The 24737-nt window shown below is 37.6% G+C and overlaps 11 protein-coding genes across 11 annotated transcripts; 4 read left to right on the top strand and 7 right to left on the bottom strand.

Annotated features, from left to right (window-relative positions):
* Nucleotides 1-413, bottom strand: B0P05DRAFT_630126 (uncharacterized protein; the record flags this gene model as incomplete). Its single annotated transcript, XM_051583488.1, has 1 exon — nt 1-413. A coding segment is annotated over one exon (195 nt), but the record flags the coding sequence as incomplete, so codon positions are not given.
* B0P05DRAFT_630130 (uncharacterized protein) lies at nt 109-914 on the top strand. Its single transcript, XM_051583489.1, has one exon. The coding sequence runs from the start codon at nt 570-572 to the stop codon at nt 828-830; it is 261 nt and encodes an 86-aa protein (XP_051429589.1). The 5' UTR covers nt 109-569; the 3' UTR covers nt 831-914.
* Nucleotides 915-1045: 131 nt separating this feature from the next.
* On the top strand, nt 1046-1576 carry B0P05DRAFT_480809 (uncharacterized protein; the record flags this gene model as incomplete). Its single annotated transcript, XM_051575145.1, has 2 exons — nt 1046-1204; nt 1250-1576. Coding segments are annotated over 2 exons (486 nt in total), but the record flags the coding sequence as incomplete, so codon positions are not given.
* A 686-nt stretch (nt 1577-2262) lies between these two features.
* B0P05DRAFT_564139 (uncharacterized protein) lies at nt 2263-3587 on the top strand. The gene is made up of 8 exons (XM_051580799.1): nt 2263-2567; nt 2609-2921; nt 2970-3015; nt 3071-3079; nt 3146-3165; nt 3211-3273; nt 3331-3424; nt 3472-3587. The coding sequence occupies exons 1-8, from the start codon at nt 2539-2541 to the stop codon at nt 3543-3545; spliced, it is 648 nt and encodes a 215-aa protein (XP_051429591.1). The 5' UTR covers nt 2263-2538; the 3' UTR covers nt 3546-3587.
* Nucleotides 3581-6572, bottom strand: B0P05DRAFT_641935 (uncharacterized protein; the record flags this gene model as incomplete). The annotated part of the gene is made up of 10 exons (XM_051583791.1): nt 6496-6572; nt 6213-6444; nt 5889-6171; nt 5337-5842; nt 5064-5295; nt 4582-5019; nt 4352-4536; nt 4165-4302; nt 3923-4120; nt 3581-3859 (listed from the first exon to the last, which is right to left on the bottom strand). Exons 2-10 carry the CDS (start codon nt 6384-6386, stop codon nt 3581-3583), a joined length of 2433 nt encoding a protein of 810 aa, XP_051429592.1. The 5' UTR covers nt 6387-6444; nt 6496-6572.
* B0P05DRAFT_337114 (iron-sulfur subunit of succinate dehydrogenase) lies at nt 6538-7723 on the bottom strand. The gene is made up of 4 exons (XM_051573569.1): nt 7579-7723; nt 7421-7504; nt 7118-7373; nt 6538-7062 (listed from the first exon to the last, which is right to left on the bottom strand). Exons 1-4 carry the CDS (start codon nt 7639-7641, stop codon nt 6641-6643), a joined length of 825 nt encoding a protein of 274 aa, XP_051429593.1. The 5' UTR covers nt 7642-7723; the 3' UTR covers nt 6538-6640.
* A 1-nt stretch (nt 7724) lies between these two features.
* B0P05DRAFT_337086 (uncharacterized protein) lies at nt 7725-13529 on the bottom strand. The gene is made up of 8 exons (XM_051573568.1): nt 13430-13529; nt 13080-13381; nt 10715-13037; nt 10269-10670; nt 9766-10222; nt 9539-9712; nt 8243-9491; nt 7725-8200 (listed from the first exon to the last, which is right to left on the bottom strand). The coding sequence occupies exons 1-8, from the start codon at nt 13435-13437 to the stop codon at nt 7782-7784; spliced, it is 5334 nt and encodes a 1777-aa protein (XP_051429594.1). The 5' UTR covers nt 13438-13529; the 3' UTR covers nt 7725-7781.
* Nucleotides 13530-15665: 2136 nt separating this feature from the next.
* On the top strand, nt 15666-19034 carry B0P05DRAFT_519245 (rRNA-processing arch domain-containing protein; the record flags this gene model as incomplete). The annotated part of the gene is made up of 3 exons (XM_051575734.1): nt 15666-17040; nt 17092-18436; nt 18485-19034. The coding sequence occupies exons 1-3, from the start codon at nt 15762-15764 to the stop codon at nt 19032-19034; spliced, it is 3174 nt and encodes a 1057-aa protein (XP_051429595.1). The 5' UTR covers nt 15666-15761.
* Nucleotides 19009-21736, bottom strand: B0P05DRAFT_564178 (muts domain V-domain-containing protein). Its single transcript, XM_051580800.1, has 10 exons — nt 20558-21736; nt 20319-20502; nt 20064-20271; nt 19973-20012; nt 19723-19926; nt 19582-19677; nt 19456-19534; nt 19336-19406; nt 19209-19289; nt 19009-19164 (listed from the first exon to the last, which is right to left on the bottom strand). The coding sequence occupies exons 1-10, from the start codon at nt 21665-21667 to the stop codon at nt 19057-19059; spliced, it is 2181 nt and encodes a 726-aa protein (XP_051429596.1). The 5' UTR covers nt 21668-21736; the 3' UTR covers nt 19009-19056.
* Nucleotides 21737-21934: 198 nt separating this feature from the next.
* B0P05DRAFT_500299 (WD40-repeat-containing domain protein) lies at nt 21935-23770 on the bottom strand. The gene is made up of 7 exons (XM_051575429.1): nt 23347-23770; nt 23189-23302; nt 22783-23149; nt 22638-22733; nt 22543-22593; nt 22377-22499; nt 21935-22334 (listed from the first exon to the last, which is right to left on the bottom strand). Exons 1-7 carry the CDS (start codon nt 23734-23736, stop codon nt 21997-21999), a joined length of 1479 nt encoding a protein of 492 aa, XP_051429597.1. The 5' UTR covers nt 23737-23770; the 3' UTR covers nt 21935-21996.
* On the bottom strand, nt 23771-24661 carry B0P05DRAFT_564186 (cyclin-domain-containing protein). The gene is made up of 2 exons (XM_051580801.1): nt 24232-24661; nt 23771-24185 (listed from the first exon to the last, which is right to left on the bottom strand). The coding sequence occupies exons 1-2, from the start codon at nt 24625-24627 to the stop codon at nt 23964-23966; spliced, it is 618 nt and encodes a 205-aa protein (XP_051429598.1). The 5' UTR covers nt 24628-24661; the 3' UTR covers nt 23771-23963.
* Nucleotides 24662-24737: the final 76 nt, after the last annotated feature.

Consider the following 24737-nt stretch of genomic DNA (forward strand, 5'->3'; position numbering starts at 1 on the left):
ACTAAAATGAACGTCATTACATGCATCACCGATTCTAGAAGATAATGTCTTTTCTTTCATCAAGCAATGGCGCTTCATTCTTCCTTCCATTAAGGCCCAGAACTATCCAATAGGGTTTAGCTTAGGCGAGTAAGGGAGGAGATACATTACTCTATAACTTCTATCTTTAATTTTTCGAATCATCGGTTTCGATTTATGGATACTAGCATTATCTATCACTAAATAACTGCCTTTAAAGATTCATCCTCATCCATAATATCAAAAAGCTCATTGACAGACTTAATAAAATGAGCAGTTGTTGTATCTTTTGAAGCTGGTTTTACATCAACTGCACTGGTGTCATCCTCCTGAGTTCCTTCGTCGTCGTTAGTCTCAGCTACACCCCTTTTCTTTCCACTGTTACCTTTTCTCTTCTTTTTTGGCAAGAGTGTCTGTTTCAGGTTTGGGAGGGGAATTTTTCAAAACGACATGAATTACTGCAGACGAATGCATGGCTAGTCAATTGATAAAACATCTTTTATGAATAAACAATTTTTTCTTTTTCTTTTCTCTCTTTTCTTTTTCATAAAATGACTACAATTACTTTCCCTTCTTTAAGAAACTGTATATTTATACAAATGTGGTTGCTTTTGGTGCGGATAGGAGTGTTCTCTAGCCATTCCCTCTCTATCTGGTGCTCTGCGAACATGTCCGATAGATGGTGGCCCCTAAGAAAAAAAAAAGGTTGGTGCATAAGTGACTACATTTGTCTGCGGAAACAGCAAGGTCAAAAAATTCAACTTGGCCTAAATGAACAAGATCAGCCTCTGTATTGGTCGTTTCTCTTATAGCCAAAAATTAATTAGTCCTTTACCTCCCAATCTTGGGAGTATGGGCCAATATTATTGGTGCTTTATGAATAAGATTATTTGTTCAGGCCAACACATTTATCACTACTCTACTTAACAAGTTGCACCAGTTCGAATTCATAAACCTACTATTAATCTCTTTGGCTGTTTTACAAGCAAAACTGGCTTCTCTCTTGGGTATCACTTGTTTTCTCTGACCATCTGATTTGCCTCGTATTCCGTTCTCCTCGGTTAAGGTCGCTGGCAACAACACTCAACTGTCTTTTGAGGTACATGCTCCCAAAGAAAAACGCCGTCGCCGGAAGGTTATTAAGTCTTTCACAATAAAGGCTCATGTCAATTCTCGAGTCCGTCCTGTTGCTACCTTCCTTTTCTTCCAAGAGCATCGTCCTTCTTGTCAGGCATCGCCTTTTTTTTTTATAGATCCTATACGTCCTGATGATACGAGAAAAATCCGTCGTTTGTACAGTTGGATCAAGAGGTTGTTTAGACTCTCCTCCGATGAGCCCAGACTATCTTTACGGTCTTTGGCTCTACAATCCGGAATACCAAAGGAGAATATTGTTACAATGGGTAACTGGTCATCTTCTACAATATTTGAGTACCATCATCGAAAAGAACATTTAAGCCATTTTGATCTCACCCATACTCTGGTCCAAATCTCTTTGGATTCTGATGACGATGGTTTAGCTGAGGATGTTTTCTTTGACGCGGCTGATTCTCTTTAACTTTGCTATATATATATATATACTTATTTTCTCTGGATTAGTAATCATGTTTCTTGTTTTGTATTCTCTTGTTCAATGCTACAAATGGCAATACCAATACCACAAGTAAAGGACACCATTCCAGAATGTCTTCAATTAGTTGGCACTTGACACAATTGTTGATACCTAAGAGATACAGTCCTTCACAAGGGGCTATAGCAAAATCCGGAGCACCACCAAGAGTGATCAGACCAACGTACTAAAAATTGTTTAAACGAAAGAAAGGTGATTTTTTCGATTTTGCTTTTTGACATGATAATACCAATTTAAACTCAAATTTCCTTTGAGGGACACCCCATTTACGCCAAGCGTTAAAGCATTATAAATAAAATTCTATTTAACGATATTGTCCAATCCAATCTAAGTACTGAGCCTAAGCTATGCTAGTAACAATAAAGTTATTTGTTTCGTTTTAATACTTTTCCAAGCAATGCCTGTGTTTTTTATCCGAGCTTAAGCATTGACTGTCCGAGTAAAATCACTGCATATTATCCGGAATCAAGATCTCTGATTGGCAATCAAATATGCATTACAAAGACAAATTGACAGGGAAATTTTCTCATAAAATTGGTGTGATGCAGAAAGAAAAGAACAAACTTTTACCGACACTGTTAGAATCCAATGTCACACACGATTCATAAATACCCCCACTTTTTCTGTTTCTCTTTTTCTTTGCTTCTTCTTTAAAATGGCTGCAGTAGAAACGACACAAATATTTAAAGACAATCTTTTTAAGGGAAAGGTCTTGCTATGCTCTGGTGGTGGTAGTGGTATTTGTCGTGCCATGACAGAAGCTATGGTTCGTCACGGTGCCAAAGCTGTCATTTTCTCCAGAAGGTAAGTAGTATACCATCACAAAAAAAAGGACCGATCTTAACTCGAGTTGAAATAGCAAAGATAAGTTGGAGAAAGCAGCCAAAGAAATGAGTGCCAAGACAGGCGGCGAAGTTTTGTATGTAGATAACAGTTTTACCTATTTTCTTATTTTATTAGTGCTATCGCAGGTGATGTTCGTAACCCTAAAGATGCCGAGCACGTTGTCAAGACTACCGTTGAAAAGTACGGTCGCCTTGATTTCTTGATCAATGGTGCTGCTGGTAATTTCTTGGCTGCCTTTGGTAGTTTATCTTACAATGCGTTCCGTACTGTTATTGAAATTGACTTGCTCGGTACCTTTAATTTGACAAAGGCTGCTGTTGAACATCTCAAAAAGTCAAAGGGTTCAGTTATTAATGTGACAGCAACTTTGCATTATACAGGTACACCTTTCCAACAACATGCTGGTGCTGCTAAAGCTGCTATTGATGTAAGATACACATGTAAAAAAAAAACTGACTAATCAATTATGAAATAGGCTCTCACAAAGCATTGGGCTATTGAATTAGGCCCTCATGGTATTCGTAAGTAAAAAAAAAAAAAAAGGATAGTTACTCAATTACTTATATTTTTTAATAGGTGTCAATGGTATGTTTGGTATTTGAATTGGTTTAACACTAACCATTATTTCTTCCTTTTGTTGTTAATCTGCAGCTATTGCTCCTGGCCCTATTGTAAGTACTTGTATGTATTATATCGCTTGCCTAATTTTGATATAGGCATCAACTGTTGGTATGGAGAAACTTGGTCCTGCATTTGATTTGCAAGCTGTGCCTTTGCAGGTAAAAAAAACACACATAAAAATAAAAGACAATGCAAGCTAATCACGTCTTATCCAGCGTATGGGTGAAGTCCAAGATATTGCTCAATCTACAGTCTTCCTCTTTTCTCAAGGTGCTTCCTATATCACTGGCGTTGTTCTTGTTGTAGATGGTAAATATATATATATAGATGTTAATAGTGTACTAACAAATCCAAAGGTGGTTCTTGGATGAACCCTGCATACCCTGGTTATCCTAATGTTGTCCTCAACCCTCCTGATTTTAAGCTTTAAGTAGTGATATTTATTTGACATTTACAATAATAAAATTACATTTGTTCCTTGATAAAATGAAGCCATTGGAAGTAGCTCATAGCCGAATATGGATGAGAATTTTGAATTCGAATACTGATCGTATTGGACATAAGTTGATGTCTATCCTCAAGCAAGTGCATTAAAAACAAATCTCGCAATAATGGATCTCCATCTTCTTTAACAAGGTAAAGTGAAGGATAAAAGTTACTATGTCTTTGATCTGTACGAAGACTGTCAATGATTCGACACACTCGTTTAGAAAACGGATTCTTTTGAGAAAGCAACGAAGGCAGCTGTTTACATGTTAAGTGTCATATATATATATATGTATATATACATGTTAAATGCTGATTTACCTGTCCTGATGTAACATGTGTTATGTTAGGTGCATTTAATAGATCCATACATAGTTGAGGAACGGCTTCTCTGCCCATCCATATCAAGATACGTTGTCCATTTTCTACAAGATAGCAACCATGGCGTTCCATTCTTTCACTTGACAGATTTAAACGAGGAGGCAAAATGCACTTGTTGTTTGAATCCAAAGTGCCTGCCTATCATCAAAGATTAGATTTACGTCAAAGAAAAAAATTCTTACTTGAACTGGCATGTTGTGAAGAGAATAGATAGATGGATAGACATATCTCGACCAAAGACTTGAAGGTAATGTCTTTAATAGAATAGCTGATTGACTAGACATATTGACTGGTACTACACCCGTATCACTGAATGCTTCCTGGATCACAGAATTCAGTAAAGCAGTAGGATATACAAAATACACTTACACTTTTTATGATGGCAAGTACCATGGCAGGTAAAAGACTTAAAGACCGGCATAAATTGAGTTGCGTGCTTTTCGAAGGCACTATACCAATCACTTCTTTACTATAGCTTTTGCAGATATCGACTATATGTCGTATCAATTGCTCTTTTGCGTCCTTGATTTTGTATTTGGTTGCTGTATCAATAGCTAGATATAACATTAAACGCTGAGTGTCATTGGCTAAAGACATACCTTGATAATTGATCGCTCTTACTAAACTCATTTGATCTATCCCATAAAACACTTCTGTCACTTTCTTTGTCACAGGAAGACACGTTGTCATTACACGGATGATTCTTTCACCAGCACTTGTCGTAAACAGCATGCATGTCTGAATAGATACAAATTCAGTCTGAATCTCTTTTTCAATAGCTAAGTCAATGCAATAACTCAGGTCCCTGGGAATATTAGGTAATACAAGAATATCAGGCTCTTGAAATGAAAAGTTGCCATGATACGCTTTACACACTATACCGGATGAACATCGAGTTCGAACAATGGCTTCCAATCCAACCTCCTCCTTAATTAATTTCTCAATTTCCAACTTGAGTTTTTCCTTGTCTCCTTGGTTTTTGGCATTAAAGCCAGGATAATAATGCATTTGACCACCTGTATATCTCGGTAAGACGTCTAAAAGACATAAGTATATACTCTCATGATAAAATTTCTCTTACTTAGTGTGGCCACATCAATATCTTGACTACCAAAGACAAACATGTCTGCGCATACATGTGATTTCACACATTCCTCTGAAAATGTTTTGTAAAATTCACTAGCGGGTTCTAACAAAACGTTATTTCCTGTTGTTTTCGAGTTTTGTTTGTGTATTTTTGAAGGCAATAGTGCACCCACACCATAATTAGGAGAAACAGCTTGAAAACAAACAATCTTTCCTCCTGTAGAGGACTACAAACAAATTAGCATGGTCCTATCTTAGATACACTTACCAATAATTCACGAGCAGCCAATAAAGCAGGCCCAAGACAGTTTTTGTTGTCTGTGTATACATTGTTGGTAAACACATCTTTCAATCGTTTTAATAGATTTAATACATTCGGCTTTGATTCCATTAAATTCACAACCAGTTCTGAATGCACTCGAGGTAAATAAATGTCTTCAATATCAGGCATCATCAATAACTCTGGCTCCTTATTAGCAAGGCTATAGAATCCAATGGCATGGCCTGTTGTCATAAATCCAATACGTGTTCTTCCATCTTTGTTGGGAATATCGTCAATAGCTGCCAACAAGGCTTCAGCCAGTACCTCAATCATGCCTGTCTGAACAGCAATAGCACTCGTATCAATCACAAATACATACACAGGTGGTTGTGGTGGTCTTGACATAAATTCCGGACTAGCCACATAATCCACACAGCCATAGTTTAGTTCAGGTCGATTCCATCGATCTGCTTTTTGTTGTGTGATATGGTTCCAATCATAAGCAGGTGGAACTAAGGTCCAGTTTAGTGATTCAGACAATCATTATCGTTGACTCACCATCATTGTCATCTAACCCACAGATGTTACACTGCCATTTAAGACCTCCTTCAATAAACTGAGCAAATGGATTGATAAACGATTTACAACGCATGCATCTGTTGATCAGACCATGGTCAATCAATGGTATTTGTGTAGGTGGAGTTCTTGGGTAAGGTTCAATCAATAACGACAAAGGCAATTTTGATTTTCTCAACAAGTGACTCGAGTAAGGTACAGTAGTCAAGGTACATCGTTGCAGATCAGAAGGGCATTGCGCTTGACTTGATGGTGTCACAGAGATCTTCTTATGTCAGTGATACACAAAGGCTTTTATGGACTTACATTTAAGGGTACATGAGGCACCATAGGCGCATTTGAATCCTCTAACATAGGCTTACTACCCAGCAAAGCAACATCGAAACGTTTATTGATAGGTGTCGAAGTAGGCGCAGTTAATGTTTGTTGATGATACTGTTTGTTGCTTTGTGGCATAGGTTGCATGATTGGATTTTCCATGCCAGGATACAACCTTTTGTTTTTTTAATCATAAAACGAGTTTCTTGATAAACAGTAGCTATTCAAGATGAACATGAGTTGTTATTGTTTTCATGGCTATTCAACAAACCCATTTTGTCTTTTTTACAAGTATTTAAAAGAGAAAAACATCGACCATTTGAAATTTATATCAAACATGATTTTAATTTATACTACATACCAAAGTTTAAAAATTTTTATTAGACAACACACACATACAACAGAAATGTTTTATTTTATTCGGTAGCCATTAATAACTTGATCTTAGCAATAGCAGCACCTGGCTGAAGACCCTTAGGACATGTCTTGGAACAATTCATGATAGTGTGACAACGATACAAGGACATTTTGTTCTGAAGCTTTTGACGACGCTCAACACCAAATTGATCGCGGGAATCAATCATCCAACGATAGGCTTGCATCAAGACAGCAGGACCCAAGTATTCTTCTTGGTTCCACCAGTATGAAGGACATGAAGTAGAACAGCAAGCACAGAGAATACATTCATAAAGACCATCCAACTTCTTTCTGTCTTCAATAGATTGTAAGTTTTCTTTGCCGTTTGTAGGTGATGTCTTTTGCTTCAAGAAAGGTTCAATGCTTTTATATTGCTTGTAAAAATGAGTCAAGTCAGGTACTAGATCTTTGACAATGTTCACTACAAATTCCGTTAATAAAATCCGATCCGGTCCGACCCTTGTGTTACTACGTACTGTGGGGTAAGGGATAAATCTTTACAGACTTGCTAGTGTCCTTGTCAATTTTTGAGATACAAGCCAATGTGTTGCCTCCTTGAATGTTCATAGCACAAGATCCACAGATACCCTCACGGCAAGAACGACGGAAAGTAAGTGTAGAGTCCTGTTCGTTTTTAATCTTGATAAGTGCGTCTAAAATCATAGGTCCACAACTGTTTAAATCAATCTTGTATGTCTTAAGGACAGGCTTTTCAGTAGGTTTATCAGGGTTCTAAACAAATAAGTATGCTGCGCAAAATGTACAATGATGCAACTTACCCAGCGGTAGATTTCAAACGTCTTGTAGTTGGGTTCCTTTGTATGATTGTTTGTAGTATCTTCAGAGACAGTTGCCATTGAAGACTTGGAGGTGGTTTGTAATGAACGTACAAGAGGCTATCATCTTAGTTTACACACTTTCTTGTAAATATACTTACAATTGAAATCATTCGACTGCGAACAGCAGGTGAAGTAAGGTTTTTGATCAAAGTCAATGACATGATATAAAGAGTGGGGAGGATAAGTGTGTAAAGAGGAAAAAAGAAATCGAGATGAAAATGAGATGAACTTGACTCAATTTATAGGAAGCCGATCGGGAATTGTATTGGTGTATAATGCAAAAATAAGCGGATAAATGTTTTTATTCATCCAATAAATAACCTCGTATGACATCGCTTAAAATAGCAAAATTAACAGGCTTTGAAATATAAGTGGAGAATCCACATTCTAAACACTTGTTGGCTACGTCGCTCATGACATTGGCAGACAAAGCAACGATAGGCTTTGGTTTCTCATTGGGTCCAAGGTTTGTCTTTTCCCATCCCCGAATTTCACGTGTCGTCTCATACCCGTCTATTCCAAATACGTTACACATTATGTCGAATGCATATACAAACTTACCTTTGACAGGCATAAAGAGGTCACATAAAATCAGGCAATAATAGTCTTTTGGATGCTTATGATATAGCTCTAAACATTCGCCACCATGAACAGCCACATCGACCTCAAGACCTACTCTAGTTAAATATCTTGTCAACACCTTTTGATTCACCAAGTTATCTGCATGAAATTAGTAATGCGTAGTCATTTTAATGAATTTACCTTCTACAAGCAATACACGATAACCTTTACCACCTACTTCAGACTTCATCTTTCTAAATATCTCTTTTTGAGTAGCAGCTCTTCTGTAAGGTGTGTCAGGCGTAGATACAGCACTATTGACTGACAAGCAATGATTGTTCTTGTCGTTTGAATTGATTTTGGACTCTTGTTGACGCACACCAAAGTACCATCTTAGTTTAGTTCGTTTTAATGGCTTAAATACAAATCCGCAGGTTTGAGGAATGACTTGATCTTCACGACCTTTAGCACTTTCGGTAATCAAAGAACGTTGCATAGGTGTTGTCACCACTAAGACACTTGCTTTCTGTTGCTGCAATGATCCACAAATAGTTCTTGTCAAGGATAAGATTTGTTGTTCAGAAGACAAGTTGATCATGATATAATCGTAGGGTGGTGTGTGCGGATCTGAAAGCCATTCTGTTGCTTCAATCTGATTTGTGAGTGAATCCACATGATAATGAGTGCCGTTTGCATTGACGCATTCTTGATGAACAATGCTATCCAAGATTGACTTGATATGCTTTTCCATGGATTCGCGAGAGTGTTTCCATTGAGATATCACTAACGCTCGTAAGGGCGATGCATGCGTAGGTGTTCGAGGAGGTAAAATAATCACACCATGAGAAGAAGATAAACCAGGTCCTGCACCAATAGTAGGAATACGTAATTCGGTCGATCTCTTATGTGTTTCTGATTCAGGTTTAGGTTCAGGTGTTTCTGAGGGTAGTTTAGACAAGAGTACTTTGTTACCTATAGAAGTGGCAGCCGTGGCAGCAGCAGCCACAGCAGCCGCAACGGCGGTAGGTGGTGAATTACGAACCGGTGGAGGCTTAAGTTGCATAGCAGCTGCTTTTGTCATTAATACATCTTGCAGAATTTCGGCAGGAGAAGAATTATCCGTTGTCTTGGGTATAAATCGTTGGTTGCTATCTAAGGGCTGATTGTCTTTCGTATTGACATAGGGCATGGCATTCTTTCGGTCTTCTATCATCAGTGAGGTATTGTTATTGAAACCATTGGATCTAAAAAAAGGATCATTATTGGTTTCATTTTGAGGTGTTTGAGGTAAAGGCTTTGTTTGTGAGGTAGGAATACCAAATTTGACAGTAAAGAAGAAGGTAGATCCTTTGCCCTTTTGACTCTTGCAGTTCATTTTACCACCATGAAGTTCAATTAGTTGTCGGGAAATAACGAGACCTAGACCACTACCACCATGCTTTCTTGTACTCTAAACAAATCTGTCAATCATGGTATGTTGCAACATCATCCACTTACAGAACTATCAACCTGAGAGAAAGGTTTAAACATGACAGATTCTTCTGCTGCATCAAAACCAGTACCCGTATCAACCACCTCAAACAGCAATGTCAGTTCTGATTCTTCTTTGTCATGCTTTTCAACAACACATTTTGTAAACACTTCGCCTTCGCTTGTAAACTTGATAGCGTTCTATTTCTACTCGTCAGCAAAGCTTTTTTTATATATTTAGATATCACACTTACACCAATCAAATTAAGTAAGACTTGTCTTAATCGAACACGATCACCTGTCACTACATCAGGCACATCATCATCTACCCAGAAACTAAGTTCTAAATTCTTTTGAATAGCTAATGTAGACAGTAATTCATTTGCATCTTCAATCATGGTAATCAAACTGAAAGGTTCCCATTCAAGTGTCATCATGCCTGCTTCCACTTTACTGAGATCAAGAATGTCATTAATGACCACCAACAATGATTCTGCTGATTGTTGAATGGTGTGCACATAATCCATTTGTTCTGCTGTCAATTCTGTATCCAATAAGAAGTTAAGCATGCCTGTAATACCAATCAAGGGTGTACGAATTTCATGCGACATGTTGGACAAGAATCGAGTTTTACTCTCTGTGGATTTTTGTGCTGCATCATGAGCTTCTTTGAGTTTTTGTTCCAGTAATTTATGATCATTGATATCCGTACTATCATATAGATTAGAACATAGAACGACAAGAGATAGTAATTTACCAGGTACCAAACCAACGAATATCCCCTGTATCCAATTCATCGACAGAAATACATTTTACCAGAAACCAACGGTACTCATCACTCACACTCAACAAACGTACTTCAGATTGCCAAGATATGCCTGCCTTATTCTTTAATGCAGGTAAATCAGGTAATTGGAGTTTGGTTCTATCTTCTGCATGCACACACGACATAAACCCAAGTCCCATGGTCTGATCAAACGATCTGCCTGAATACATATTCCATTTTCCATTGGTATAAGTAATGCCTACTTGAGGTGAAAGTGTAAACACAATTTGTGGAATGGCCTCTGCAAGTAATCTATATTTGCGCTCATTGTTCTCAATTTCCATTTGACGCAAATTGTTCTCTTTGGCTACACGTTGATCATGAATATCCGTACTATACAAAATGGTTATTGATAGACAATGTAAGTGCTCACTTGCCATGTTCCAAACCAATGGATAATTCGACCCTTTAAATCTCTTAAAGGTACAATGCGCCACAAGAAACAACGATAGGCACCATCAAAACGTCTTAATCGGTATTCACCAGCAAATCCATTGCCTTGCTCAAAAGATAATTCCCAAGCTTTTTTGCATTCTGGCTGATCGTCAGGGTGCATATGCGACAACCAGCGAGATCCTAAATGGTCTTTCAATGATCGACCGGTGTATTGCAATGTACGGTTGTTGACCCAAGTGACTTGGCCTGTAGCAGTAGAACACGTAAAGACATGAATCGGAATGCCATCAATAATCAAACGAAGCAGACTGGATTTAGGAGCCACAAGTAGGCGATCAATGCCATTGCGACTATTTTTGTTGGACTGGTTATGGTAATGAAAACCATCATCATCAAAGTACTTTTTCGTAAGCGAGCGTCGCTTGTATCGTTTGGTCTTTTTGGGTCTTCTTTTGTTGACAAGGTAAGGTTTTTTCAAAACTGCTGGTTTGATACTCTTGACATCGTCTGTATCTTGATCTTCATGGCTTTCTAAAGAGAGTATTCTGCTCTCATCTTCTGTATCTGTTGTCTTGGTAAGTATATCTTCATCAGTGTCCATAAATGAAGTATGGTGATTAAGGCACTGTTTGGCACAATACTTGTTACTGCACATATTATGAGGAGGAATAGAAGCAGAGATAGGCAGGCCTGTCGTTGGAGAAACAGCACCCCATCCTTCCATCACAGCCACAGAAGAAGGAGAAAGCGCCTTGTAAGAAGAAGAAGAACCAGAACGACTTGGTTTTCTTTCTCTGGGTGAAGCAATTGTCGTCTGTGAAGATCTTTTTCGTTGAGACACAAGGGGTCTTGCTTCATCTTGATCATTTGCTGGCACACTAGAGAATGTAGAAGCATAAGAAGAGGACAAATCACTATTGGCTGAATCTTTTCTTAACTGAGTAGGTGTCTGTTGTTGTTCTGTCACGGTCTCTAATGAACTACGTGTAAAGTTAGACATACAGCCTAAATGGTCTGGTCTTTTCAAATGCTCTGGATAAGTAGGTGTTATGTCCATCTGATGGAAGTAGTCAAACTCTTCATGATGAGCATGATCTTCTTCTTCGTCGTGTTCATCGTCTCCATCGATATCGGAATGCTGCTTTGTGCCATCCTCGTCTGAATGAAGCAATACTTCTTCTTGTGTGCGATGATGGAATTGGTTTTGTTTCTTGTTTTTTGAGTTTTGGTTTGCATTTGTAAAACTGGCAGCAATAAAAGGTGAAAGAGATGCAATACTCGACAGCAAGACAGGTGGATAAGGGACAATAGGTGCCAAAAAGGACAAAATGGCAATAGGTGTTGGGTTATTTCTGTTGATGCTGGTATTAGTGGAATGATTAGTATTAATAGTAGTAGATAGATGCTGGTGTTGATGTTGGAATTCAATCACATCAGAAGGATGAAATAGAGGTACATGTACAACAGAATGTACATTGGATATGGGAGGTGGAAATGGTACAGACGTATTATCATAAGATTCAGGTGATACTGGGTTAAATGCTTCATCATCAATATCAGGTGGAGACTGAAAGAAAGGGTTGATATCAGGGTCCATAATGGCTGGAGAAGGAGCAGGTGATTGTGACCATGGTGAGGGTTGTTGTTGTTCATATTCATCAAAGTCTTGAAGAAAAGTGGTGGTGGCAGAAGGTGTATTGGCTGCACTTTGATTGTGTTCACTGGCATTGTCATTCGCACTACTGTTCTCATCATTCGACAAGAAGGAACCATCGACTAGGATTTCAGAAGGCTCATCTTTAAAGCAAGGTGTGGTAATGATAGGTAAAGACCAATTTGTCTTTCTTGATTTATCAACCGTTTGTTCTAAAAGGGCTCTTTTGAATATCTCAAGACCCAAATCTTCACTGCCAAATTGACGTTTTGTAGATGATTTTCGGCGGTATTCTCTTGAGAGTACTACAGGTGCATTTCTCTTCAGAATCCGATTCACGCTGGGATTATTGATCAAGGGTTCAGGTTCTGATTCAAATGGCTGTAGGCGTTCAAAACACCAAGGAACATGGCGTGGGCCTGTTTCATGCATAGCATGGCTATGTAAAAAATAATCATAGTGTGTTTCATCTTCAGTGCCTGAAAAATGTTGATCTTCGCTTAGACTGTGATTGATGGACGAGGAATCTGATTCTCGACTGATCGAACCAGTCTTGTTGTAAACAGCTTTTAATCCCCATGGACCATTATAGGGGTCATTTGGGTCTTGAGGAATACTCAATGCAATCCGGGTAGCATGGAAAGAATTGCCTAACTATGTTAGTTTGGTTTAACACTCTCAAGTTGCTTTACCTGAAAATATTCTAACAAGAGATTCCCACCAAGCATGAATTTCAATTTCACTTGTTAGTTTTAATGATGTATTATACAAGTTGGGGGCTTCAAATGAAAGTAATTTATAGTTAATTGATGTTGGCTTATTGGATTTACATTTGTTATGCTGTTGTTGTTGTTGTTGTTGTTGTTGTTGTTGTTGTTGTTGTTGTTGTTGTTGTTGTTGTTGTTGTTGTTGTTGTTGATGCTTTTTTTGTAATTGTTTCTGTCCAGAATAGAGCTGAGCATGGTATTGTGAAGTAGCAGACGAAGAGTGATCACTATAAGATTGATAAATATTCACTATTTAATAAACCTTGACTTGTTACCTATTCATATCTTTTTTTTTTTTTGAATTATTATTTAAAAAAGAAATTAAGCAATATCCACTTCATCTAGTGAAAAAGAAAGAGAAAAAAAGAAACAAATATAAAAAGAAAAGGGAAAATAAATAAACTAATTCATAATTGGAGATTGAAAATCTTTTACAGCATAAAGGACAAAGCATTTATGACGTACAATTCAATATGACGAAAAATAGAGAAGATTGAATGTCCGTAATCAAAATATGAATGGCACTAACCCGAAAATGATTGTTCTTTCAAGATTTCCAAAATAGAAATCAACCTTTTTTTCTGGCCAATCACAATTTCTTTTATGCTTCAAAGCTCTTTTTGTGATCTTCAACTTTTTTTTTTGGTTATCATTCAAGTGATGAATTATAGGAATGTTTATATTTTATTGATACTCCATTTGAAATTTTGAGATAGGTTTTCAAGAACAGCATATGATTATTTAAGAACCGCACACACTGAATAATAGAAACAATTACAATTCATTGCATCCAGAAGTGAGTAGATTTCCAATTGTGGAACACTTACATGATAGTGTTATGAGCTAGAGTGAATGGTTGACAAACTACATTTGGTGTCTTTGATCTGAATCATTTATACATTATTTTCATCGTAGAAAGTATCACTGCAGCGTAAAAGATAGAAGAAAAACGCATTCAATAGAAGAGAAATGCAATTGCTTACGCTATGGTGATACATGAGCTATGTTTCTTTGCATTCACAAATGATTTTGGTTCTTGAGTATATATCACTTGCATCATGATGACAGGCCTCTCTGTACATCAAATTAAATTCTTCATCATTATAATCTATAAGTATTCTGGCATCTAGCTTAAAGCCAGCAACACTATTAGCATCTTCGCAAAGTAGTGATCAAGAAAATGTTGTTCCAGCTAATACTGTCTCTCCAATTTCGATGTGAATCATGTTGTTCATGAAAAAGGGTTTGTTCAATACTGGGCGCTACAATTGGTAAGCATAATACCTTGTTCATTAATCATAAATTGTTTCGTTCAAAAAATCAAGCTTTCTTTTTTGTTTTACAGTGATTGATGCGAGTTTTAATTTACAGGCTATTGTTGTTGCTTTTACATAAACTGAATATCAAATTGCAGGTCATTCCTACTCCAATACTTGATGTCTTGGTTCGGACGTCGGATATGGTAGACTTTTGCGGTGCTGGTTCTATCTGCGTTGTTTGGTTTGTAGTAGTACTTCTTAAACGCTTCATTATTGAGGCTCCAGTTCGCATGGTTCTTGATATCTTTTATCCGGTTACCCAATTGTACTTGCTGCTGACCTTGTTGAGTGTATATTGACATATCAATTCCTGCTTGGCTTTATATATCCCGCAACTGTGTTGGGGCTGATGTTGTTGACTGTTGATTCATCTTGTATCTATATGCTAGTGATAGTGTGTAATTTTCCTTGATCTTTGTATGAATTGATAGAGGATGGATGTCAGACACAAATCTTTGTTAAGTTATAATACCCAGAGTTGTTGATTTTTGTTGGGCTTCTTTTGACAGGTGACTAGTGATGATGATCTTCTGTCCTCACTACGGCAACGTCCGTATTCCATTGCTGATCGATTTCGATTGAGATGGTTGGCAGAGCTAATTTGTGCTTTTCCGTAAAGGGCCTCATTAAAGAATAATCAAATTTCTCGATATTGCTTTTTTATCAACACCAGTAGATTGCAAATACAGTTTTACTTGGTTGGCCTAGGTTTTTACATACGGATAGCGAGTCAAATGTTTGCTAATTAATCCTTGTATTTTTTTTATTCGTTGGTTTCTATTGAATGATGCTGTGTCCTTCATGATCAGTGTCACTCGTCTAATTCAAGTTCATTAAATAAAGAATCTTTGATACTTTGAAATAAAGGTGTTAACTAAAAAAGGGATAAAGGCAGAAAAAAGTCTAACCTAAATTAGACAGACCATTAGCGGTACTATAAAATAGGGTCCGACCTATTAAGGAGTGTTCCTTATTGACGTCACAGCTCCTTTTTTCTCCTTTCCATGATGTGTCTCCTCATATCTTGATGAACAATGCTTCATAGAATGGATTGGTCTAAAGACAATGAGTTGCATGGATAGGTATGTAACACATGAAGGTTTGGATTTTATAGTCTAACAAATAACAAAAGTCAAAATAAAAAGCGAGAAAAATAAAACTCTATGAACTAAGCTTTGCTTTGAAAAAAAAAGAGTGTGACTGTATGTGACTTGCATTGTGCATAAACAATTCAAATTTTTTTTGGTCTTCTTGCTATCTCTTTCTATTTAAAGCAATTATACTTGTCATGTTTGAGGAAGATACAAACGATTTATTTGACGTATTCAACGGCGAAACTACGCAAGACAATTTCGACGATATTGCTGACGAGGAAATTGAAGATGCAGTTAGTGAAGATGAAGAAACACCTACAACCACCGCCACTACCAACACAAAGCGTGCTGGCTCAGAAGAAGTAGTAACCAAAGAAGCCAAGAAACAAAGAGTAGACCCAGAAGAATCAGCACCATTAGTAGCCGATAGTTTCGAACAAGAAACATCCAGACAAGTAGCTAATATTGCTGGTCTTCAAGCACAAGCAGCCGCTGAAGAAGGTGAAAAACTTGTCTTGAGTCACGCTGTGCGTCACCAAGTGGCTGTTCCACCCAACTATCCTTATGTACCTATTTCACAACACAAAGCACCTGCTGACCCAGCTCGTGAATACCCATTCACTTTGGATCCTTTCCAACGTGTTGCTGTGTCTTCGATTGAACGCAATGAATCTGTCTTGGTCGCTGCGCATACTTCAGCTGGTAAGACAGTCGTTGCTGAATATGCTATTGCACAATGTCTCAAGAACAAACAACGTGTGATCTACACGTCTCCCATCAAGGCTTTATCGAACCAAAAGTATCGAGAATTTACAGAAGAATTTGGTGATGTGGGTTTGATGACAGGTGATGTGACCATCAACCCTCAAGCTTCATGTCTTGTCATGACAACTGAAATTCTTCGAAGTATGCTGTATCGAGGTTCTGAAATTATTCGTGAAGTTGCCTGGGTTGTGTATGATGAAATTCACTACATGCGTGATTCAGAGCGTGGTGTTGTATGGGAAGAATCGATTATTTTGTTACCTGATGCAGTACGTTATGTGTTCTTGTCAGCTACCATTCCAAATGCGATGGAATTTGCAGAATGGATCTGTAAGATTCATGAACAACCTTGTCATATTGTCTATACTGATTTCCGTCCAACACCTCTTCAACACTATTTGTTCCCTGCTGGTGGTGATGGTATTCATTTGGTTGTAGATGAAAAGAGTCGATTCAGAGAAGACAACTTTCAAAGAGCCATCGCAGCCTTAAATGATGGCAAAGGAGATGACCCAAGCAGTGGACAAAGTCGCGGTAAAAAGAGAGGACAGACCAACAAAGGTGGAAGAAATGATGGTCCTTCAGATATTTATCGTATTATCAAGATGGTCATGATGAAGAACTACCATCCTGTCATTGTATTCTCATTTTCAAAAAAAGAATGTGAAGCCAATGCACTTCAGATGTCTAAGCTTGACTTTAATGATGGTAAGAAACAGATGGCCTCCATCTATATACTGATGTTTTGTTTTTGAACAGAAAGTGAACGCGACATGGTCTCTCAAGTATTTACAAATGCTATTTCTTCGCTTAATGAAGATGATCGTCAATTATCGCAAATTCAACAATTACTGCCATTACTTCGTCGTGGTATTGGTGTTCACCATGGTGGTCTTTTGCCTATCATGAAAGAAACGATTGAAGTCCTTTTCCAAGAAGGTTTGCTTAAGGTTTTGTTTGCTACAGAAACATTCTCTATTGGTCTTAACATGCCTGCCAAGACAGTTGTGTTCACAAGTGTACGTAAATTTGACGGTAAAGGATTACGTTGGGTTTCTTCAGGTGAATATATCCAAATGTCAGGTCGTGCTGGTCGTCGTGGTCTTGATGAGCGTGGTGTGGTTATCATGATGATTGATGAAAAGATGGAGCCTGCTGTAGCCAAAGGCATGGTCAAGGGTGAATCTGACCGTATGAATTCTGCTTTCCATTTGAGTTATAACATGATTCTGAACTTACTTCGCGTGGAAGGTGTTAGTCCTGAATACATGTTGGAAAAGTGTTTCTTTACTTTCCAGAATGATGCCAATATTCCTCAATACGAAAAGGAAATGAGTCTGTTGGAGCAAGAAAGAAAGGCGATTGTGATTGATCGTGAAGAAGACATTGCTTCCTATTATGAAATTCGCAAGCAAATCGAGACTTATACACAAGACGTAAGAGATGTCATGAACCACCCTACCTATGCTCTGCCTTTCTTGCAACCAGGCCGTTTGGCTCGTATCAAGTACAACGATCTAGACTTTGGTTGGGGTGTTGTGATTACTTACAGCAAAGTGAAATCCAAGTCTAAAAAAGAAGAAGAACCAGAATACATTTTGGATGTCTTGTTGTATTGCTCAAATGATAGTTCTGCCTCAAAAGATGCTGCTGGTCATACTGTGGGCATTAAACCTGCACCCAAAGATAACCAAGGTACTTTAATGGCTATTCCTGTCTCTTTAAATGCCATTGAATGCATGAGTCATATCCGTCTTAATTTGCCCAAGAATCTCCGCAACAAAGACTCATTGACCGCTATTTACAAATCCATCTTGGAAATCAAGAAGCGTTTCCCTGACAATATTCCCTTGTTGGATCCTGTCACGAATATGGGCATTAAGGATCCCTCGTTTAAAAAGCTGGTGGCCAAGATTGTCGTGTTGGAAGAGACCCTAAAGAATCATCCTTTGTCTCAATCAGAAGAATTGCCTGCTTTGTATGATAGATATATGGAAAAGATCAACGTGATCAACAAGATCAAGGCACTGAAAAGAAAAGTAACAGATGCTCAATCAATTGTACAATTAGAAGAGCTCAAGAACAGAAAGAGAGTGATGCGAAGGTAACAAAAAGAGATACATTTGAGATGTATACACTAAACTTCCTATAGACTTGGATTCACTACTTCTGCTGATGTGGTTGAAATGAAGGGTCGTGTTGCTTGTGAAATCAGCACAGGTGATGAACTTTTGTTGACTGAAATGATTTTCCAAGGTGTCTTTAATGATCTCAGTGTGGATCAAGCAGTGGCTCTTTTGAGTTGCTTCGTGTTTGATGAAAAAGTAGATGTTAAAGCCAAACTTCAAGAAGAATTATCAGCTCCTTTACGTCTTATGCAAGAAACAGCACGCCGAATCGCTAAAGTATCAAATGAATGTAAAATGAACTTGGAAGAACAAGCCTATCTCGAAAAATTCAAGCCTGAATTAATGGATGTGGTGTTTGCTTGGTGTCAAGGTGCCAAATTCCATCAGATCTGTAAAATGACAGATGTCTATGAAGGTTCCCTTATTCGTATCTTTAGACGTCTTGAAGAACTATTGAGACAAATGTGTGCTGCTGCTAAAAGTATTGGTAACTCTGAATTAGAAAACAAGTTTTCTGAAGGTATCAATCGCATTCACAGAGACATTATCTTTGCTGCTTCTCTTTATTTGTAAATTATCCTATGTAAAATAAAACTTAGTCCTGTTCTTCTTGCAAGATATTATTTTGTAATTGGTAGAATTGTTCATGTAATTGATCGTTGGGTATCTCTACTTGACCTAATTGAAGCACTTTGTCGGCAAACTATCATATGTGAGATGACAAATTTAGCATTGCAAAGAGATTACCCAGAGTAATTTGCGTTCTCTTGATACTTTTCTTTTATCCTTTTCATATTCAGGGCTCAGTCTGTATCCATTGCCTTTCAACTATCAACACGCTGTCAGTTAAAGGACATACAAGCCAGCAACAAACCTCAGTAACAATCTTGTAGGCACACGCAAGTACTTGTTTTGGAAAACCTAATACTTGAGCAGTGCGTAACCCTATCACAAGTCAATCAAACTATATATAAAAGATATGATTTCCACTTACCATAATTGCTCTCAGTTTGCAAGTTTCCATCTTCAATCTTGTACTGATAATCAACTGTAATATCATTCCCTTGTGTTCTCTACATAGATCATTATTTCTGTAAAAAAGAAAAAAAAATACACTTACAGTAACATGTACTTTGAATTGCAAATTAACGACATTTGGATAGATATCCAGTGTTCTTGTAAGTTCATGCAGATGTGTAGCAAAGAAGCAAAAGGCCTGTATGAATAAGAAAATAAAAAGCTTTCTTTATACATTACTTACCCTTGTGTGAATCAAATCCTCACATACAGCTGCAGTAATACCTAAAGCATCACTAGGCGAAGTACCTCTTCCCAATTCGTCAATAATCACTAGGCTTGTGTCCGTTACATGTTGTAGCAAGTATGCTGTTTCTCTCATTTCTGACATAAAAGAAGATGTACCAATATCAGAGAACGTATTATCATTTGCTAGTCTTGAAAGAAGCTGTATAAAGGTCGTGAATACTACAAACCCTTAGCTAGAGTTTTACCTGATCAGTTAATCGAAAGCAAGCATATTCAGCTGGAACACTAAGAAAAAACAAGGGTTACATTTTTTTTAAATACACAAATGACACTTACAAGGATCCTGTGTGAGCCATAATGGTCAATAGGGCTACTTGTCGAAGATAAGTGGATTTGCCACTCATGTTAGGCCCAGTAATGAATTGAAAACTACTTGACAAGGAAGCAAAAGAGTCATTAGGTACTAAAGGAAATGAGAGAATTTGACTCAAGATAGGATGACGGCCTGATTTAATTGCCAGTGTATCTGAGAATTCAGGACGCACTAATGAGACACGATAAGCAAATCATTATCGTCATAAGGTTTATTACCATAATCTGAGGAAATGTTACAAGCGGCAAGCGAAATCAACATGTCTAATAAAGCGATGGCTTCAGATGCTTTGTACAAGATGTTGATATTGTCTCTGAATATTTGCAGTAGCTCTGTGACAATCTTATCAGACATAAGATAGACTTCAGTCAAAGATTCATTGATACGAAAGTTCTTTTGGAGCTGTACAAAAAAGAAAAAGAAATGAGTATTGGTTTTCTTTTGACTTTAGCTATACCAATTCGATTGTAGTGCATTGAATTGACTTTTTCTTCTTGACAGCATTTATAAAGAGAGGAGGCAACCCTTTCTCAGCTGCCAATGGATTTGTGGTGATATAAAACCCATGAGCAGCACTGAACTGGAGTTTCATCTGTAGTCTATAGTCTCGGTTATATTGCTCCACAAGCTCATAAATATCTTCTGTTGTCTCTTTGTAGGTTTGCCTTGCCACGTCCAATAATCCATTGACACCTGCTTTGATCGCATAACATCTCTGATTTCGAATACCTAAACTGCTTTTTTGAACGCATACTTCCTCATTGACTGTAGTTTGGATGACTTTTTCTAGTTCATCAAATACTTGGCTTGACAATATTTTGTGAATCGTGTTTAATAAAAGACAATGGCTTGATTCAGGCAAACAGGCTGCTATAGAACGAATCGCCTTGATAGTCTGTTTAAGTCCAATGACTTGATTGGTTTTTATTTCTGCTTGTTGAATGACGAGAGAGGATTTCTTGGTAGTATTCGGTAGTTTGACAATATAAGCAATAGTATGGTCCATATCAATCATATGCTTTAAGCAAGTCTGGAGATTGAAGATGGTTTCTTCACTCTTGGATAGTTCTTGGACAACATCTAAACGATCTTTGATGATTTCAAGTGAACAAGGGGGCTGCAATATATTCATACGAAGAAGACGTCTGCCCATGGGTGTCAATGTACGATCAAGCACATGGAGTAATGTATTCCTAGTCGTGTTGCTGTTTGTATTGGCAACAAGCTCTAGGTTTTTTGCAGTGATAGTATCAATCATCATGGTATCTTCTGCTCCTTGATAAGTGAATTTGATGGTGTGTGGAGCAAATCGATAGCCTTCTGTCTCAAAGATGTGTCTAAATGCGCCTGAAATAGCAGCCAAACAATAATACTTTGTGGCTATACCAAACAGCAATCCTGCTACATCTTCTTGTAATCCATATTCTTGAATGTAACGTTTTCCTTGTTCATCATCAAAGTATTTTCGAGCCAAAGTAATGATGGAAATATGTGGAAATTGAAGTTCAGTCAATTTGCTTAGTTTACTTGTCATTGGGTTATCTGTATCAGTAGCATAGACAGGCATAAGGATCTTTTGTGGTTCATTTAAATCAATCTTTTGCAATGTTCGTGTCAGTGTCTGTGAATCAGCCAACTATCCAGTGTTATCTCAAGCTATAAGCGATGTTTCTTACCTGGCATAGCGTGGCCTCACAACTATTGAGGTCAAAGATGCAGATACCGATTTCAATAGCAATACCTCTACCTTCCGTTACTGTCATGATACGTTTAGGAGCTATGGTGGATTGAGCAGCGACTGGTTTCCTTGAACTGGCTATAGTTCTTCTTTTTGGTGTGTCTGTCATGGTTAAAGAGAAAAGAAAGAGAGATATATACAACATTTTTATTTTTATATTAATTGATAGCCTTCTTTTTTCCTCTATGTAAACTCGGTCCCCATACTTTGACAGTAAAATCGGCTGAACAACTTGCCAAAATAGGTTCTGTAGGATGGAAATTGACAGCATAAACACGGTCTGTGTGACCTTCTAGGCGTTGCATGAGTTCAGCACTCTCTTCACCCACATTATAAAGATAAGCATAAGGATCTGCACTGCCTGTGGCTAATAAGACACTCTTTTCTTCTTTAGGTTCTTGAGCATCAAATAAATAATCACTTGGATTCGGTGTTAAGTCTGTATCTCCATACACTTCGTTGGCTGTAGAAGGCTTGCTTAAAATAGACGAATTATCTAGTTGGGATGAGTTATCTGGCCATACTTGGCTTAACTTACATCCACTACCACAATAAAAGGAAGATTTAATGGGCCAATTCTTGTTCTTGAATCCCTTGAGTGAATGAACAAGACGAAGGTCTGATTTAGGAGGATCCATGCCCCTATCATACACACGCAGTACTAGGATAATCTCAGTAAGATGTAAGATAAACAATCAACTTACTATTATCATAACTATTTAATGCCATGTATCTTGGTTCATCATAGTCATCAACTAGTATGATGAGTAACCTATAGAAATACACTTGTATACTTTACTTGCTCTCCTTGATGCATCTGTACTTCTTCTGCCCACTGAAATATGTGTAATAGGTGTTTTGGAGGGATCATTTAATTTTGAAGAAATACATTGTTCTATCCTTCTTAGTCAACTTCTTCTTTTTAACATATATACACAACTTACTGGATCGTATATCCCATACTTTAAGCATACCCTGTGCATCACCTGTAATGACATGAATACCATCTCTTGAGGCATATAGTGTATTGATCATAGTATCATTATGAATGACAGAGGCAGTGCCTTCTGTTCTGGTATCCACCATAGCCAACACTTTTCTTGAAGTACCATAATAAAATACATTGACATCTATAAAATCCCAGCCTACACACTGTACAAGACCATCTGTGTCATAACTACTTGATAGTTTGCCACTCTCTACATCCCATGTTTTACATGTCTCATCATAAGCACCCGATAATAGCATAGAAGAATCTGGTGTCCATGCTAAACTAGATAAATTTAAAGTATGTGCTTTAAGGCAAAGTGTCTATCGAGGTTAATAATCTCTATGGATAGATAGACATACTTCTTTTTGTGCTGACGCTGTATCCCATATACGGACTGTCTTGTCAAAAGAACCAGAAGCAAGCAGTGCTCCATGAGGAGAGAACTCAACTGTATAAACCGCACCTGTATGGCCCTTCCTATAGCGTTAATCATCCAGTGTCGTTCGACCATGATTACCTTGAGTTCATATCGCATTTGAAATGGCTTTCCGTCACGAGCATCATGAGGGTATACTGACTGGAAGGGTTCTATATCACCGCCTACTTCCTGCACTGCTTTTGATATCATTTCCTGTGCTTTTCCAGTGGCGGATATTTCATTATCAATCACAAATGGACCTGTTCGATAAGGTAAGCCTCCCTGAGAGATAGAGGCAGCATATCTTGCAGATAAGTCATAAATACTCTTCTTTAAAGCACTGTTTTCTTTATCAAGAATATCTACTTTTTGCTTCAGTTGTTTGACTTCTTTAAGTAGTTTTTCGACTTGTTGATCACGATTGACACCTGCACCTAAAGATGATTTGCCTGAAGATGGAGGTTGTCTTTGATTAGGCAATACGTCCATGATGAAGCGGATGAAGGATACAAAGGGTTTATGTGCTATGCGAATAAGATCAAGTAACAGTCACGAATCTATTTGATTGGATCATTTGCATAATCCCCCCCAAAAAAAGGAGGCTTATGGATAAGTATAAACTAGAGTACGATCAGGTACAAGTTTTTTTTTTTATATAGATAGGTAGATAGATAGATATAGATATATACAAATTTACAGTAAATAGAACAAACGCGTCAAGAACACAAATAAGCCATGGATTTAGATTGCTTTGTATGAACAACATCAAAAAGGACACTTTCTTTTTTAAACTCTGCTTCTTTCTCTCGAATGGAATGCATTAACAATTGATTACCATATCGTTGCAACTCTTGAAGAGAAACATTGATATTGTAATTATTCATGCGCAAAAACTCCAATTCCAACTGATTCAATTCTTTTACAGGTAAGCCACCCACCTAAGACGATATCAATGACTATGTATTCTATACCCTCTCTATTTACCTTTGCATAGCGTGTATTGGTAAAGAAGACATCAGAAAAGAATTTACTGGCAATCATGATACCAGCAATAATCAATCGATGAATGTTCAGTGAATCAATACGTAACGCATCTTTTCTGTTTTGCGACATACGATCAAAGTAGACCAGCAGACTAAGAAAGCATTCATTCGCGCAGGGACAGTATTTAAGAATACGAGTCAAGTAAGAATAGACATCAATACTTGGTATAGAACGAGCATGGAAACAAGTCCAAGATGAAGAAGGTGGCCGATGAAGAGCATCATTTGCTTTCGTGATCTTTTCTAAAAGACACGTCAACATTTTGATAGTTTCCGAAACTGGAAAATTGGCTAAATCAAAGTGAGGCGACCGCGATATAAGCTGCTTTTTGGCCATAGTATAAAGAGAAAAAGAAAAGAGAAAAAAAAAATAAGGGGAGGGGGGGTGATACATGTGTATTCGTCTTATGGGTTCAACAAAGCCAATCGGGATGAATTCTCAGTATC

This window comes from Gilbertella persicaria (assembly GCF_025201335.1).
Source record: "Gilbertella persicaria strain CBS 190.32 chromosome Unknown B0P05scaffold_73, whole genome shotgun sequence".
Classification (NCBI taxonomy): Eukaryota; Fungi; Mucoromycota; class Mucoromycetes; order Mucorales; family Choanephoraceae; genus Gilbertella; species Gilbertella persicaria.

Coding starts and splice junctions, on each gene's coding strand:
- B0P05DRAFT_630130 (XM_051583489.1), top strand. CDS start 570: ATGACTACAATTACTTTCCCTTCTTTAAGAAACTGTATATTTATACAA.
- B0P05DRAFT_564139 (XM_051580799.1), top strand. CDS start 2,539: ATGAGTGCCAAGACAGGCGGCGAAGTTTT. Junction 2,922..2,969: donor CTGCTAAAGCTGCTATTGAT/GTAAGATACACA, acceptor ATTATGAAATAG/GCTCTCACAAAGCATTGGGC. Junction 3,425..3,471: donor CGTTGTTCTTGTTGTAGATG/GTAAATATATAT, acceptor ACAAATCCAAAG/GTGGTTCTTGGATGAACCCT.
- B0P05DRAFT_337114 (XM_051573569.1), bottom strand. CDS start 7,641: ATGTCATTGACTTTGATCAAAAACCTTACTTCACCTGCTGTTCGCAGT. Junction 7,374..7,420: donor CGTTTGAAATCTACCGCTGG/GTAAGTTGCATC, acceptor TTATTTGTTTAG/AACCCTGATAAACCTACTGA. Junction 7,063..7,117: donor GATTTATCCCTTACCCCACA/GTACGTAGTAAC, acceptor CGGAATTTGTAG/TGAACATTGTCAAAGATCTA.
- B0P05DRAFT_337086 (XM_051573568.1), bottom strand. Junction 9,713..9,765: donor TCTTACTTAATTTGATTGGT/GTAAGTGTGATA, acceptor GAGTAGAAATAG/AACGCTATCAAGTTTACAAG. Junction 9,492..9,538: donor TCTCTCAGGTTGATAGTTCT/GTAAGTGGATGA, acceptor AGATTTGTTTAG/AGTACAAGAAAGCATGGTGG.
- B0P05DRAFT_564178 (XM_051580800.1), bottom strand. CDS start 21,667: ATGCCTGTCTATGCTACTGATACAGATAACCCAATGACAAGTAAACTA. Junction 19,927..19,972: donor GCTTTCGATTAACTGATCAG/GTAAAACTCTAG, acceptor ACCTTTATACAG/CTTCTTTCAAGACTAGCAAA. Junction 19,290..19,335: donor CCTACAAGATTGTTACTGAG/GTTTGTTGCTGG, acceptor GCGTGTTGATAG/TTGAAAGGCAATGGATACAG.
- B0P05DRAFT_500299 (XM_051575429.1), bottom strand. CDS start 23,736: ATGGACGTATTGCCTAATCAAAGACAACCTCCATCTTCAGGCAAATCA. Junction 23,303..23,346: donor AAATGCGATATGAACTCAAG/GTAATCATGGTC, acceptor CGCTATAGGAAG/GGCCATACAGGTGCGGTTTA. Junction 22,734..22,782: donor AGTATGGGATATACGATCCA/GTAAGTTGTGTA, acceptor TAAGAAGGATAG/AACAATGTATTTCTTCAAAA.
- B0P05DRAFT_564186 (XM_051580801.1), bottom strand. CDS start 24,627: ATGGCCAAAAAGCAGCTTATATCGCGGTCGCCTCACTTTGATTTAGCC. Junction 24,186..24,231: donor CCAATACACGCTATGCAAAG/GTAAATAGAGAG, acceptor ATATCGTCTTAG/GTGGGTGGCTTACCTGTAAA.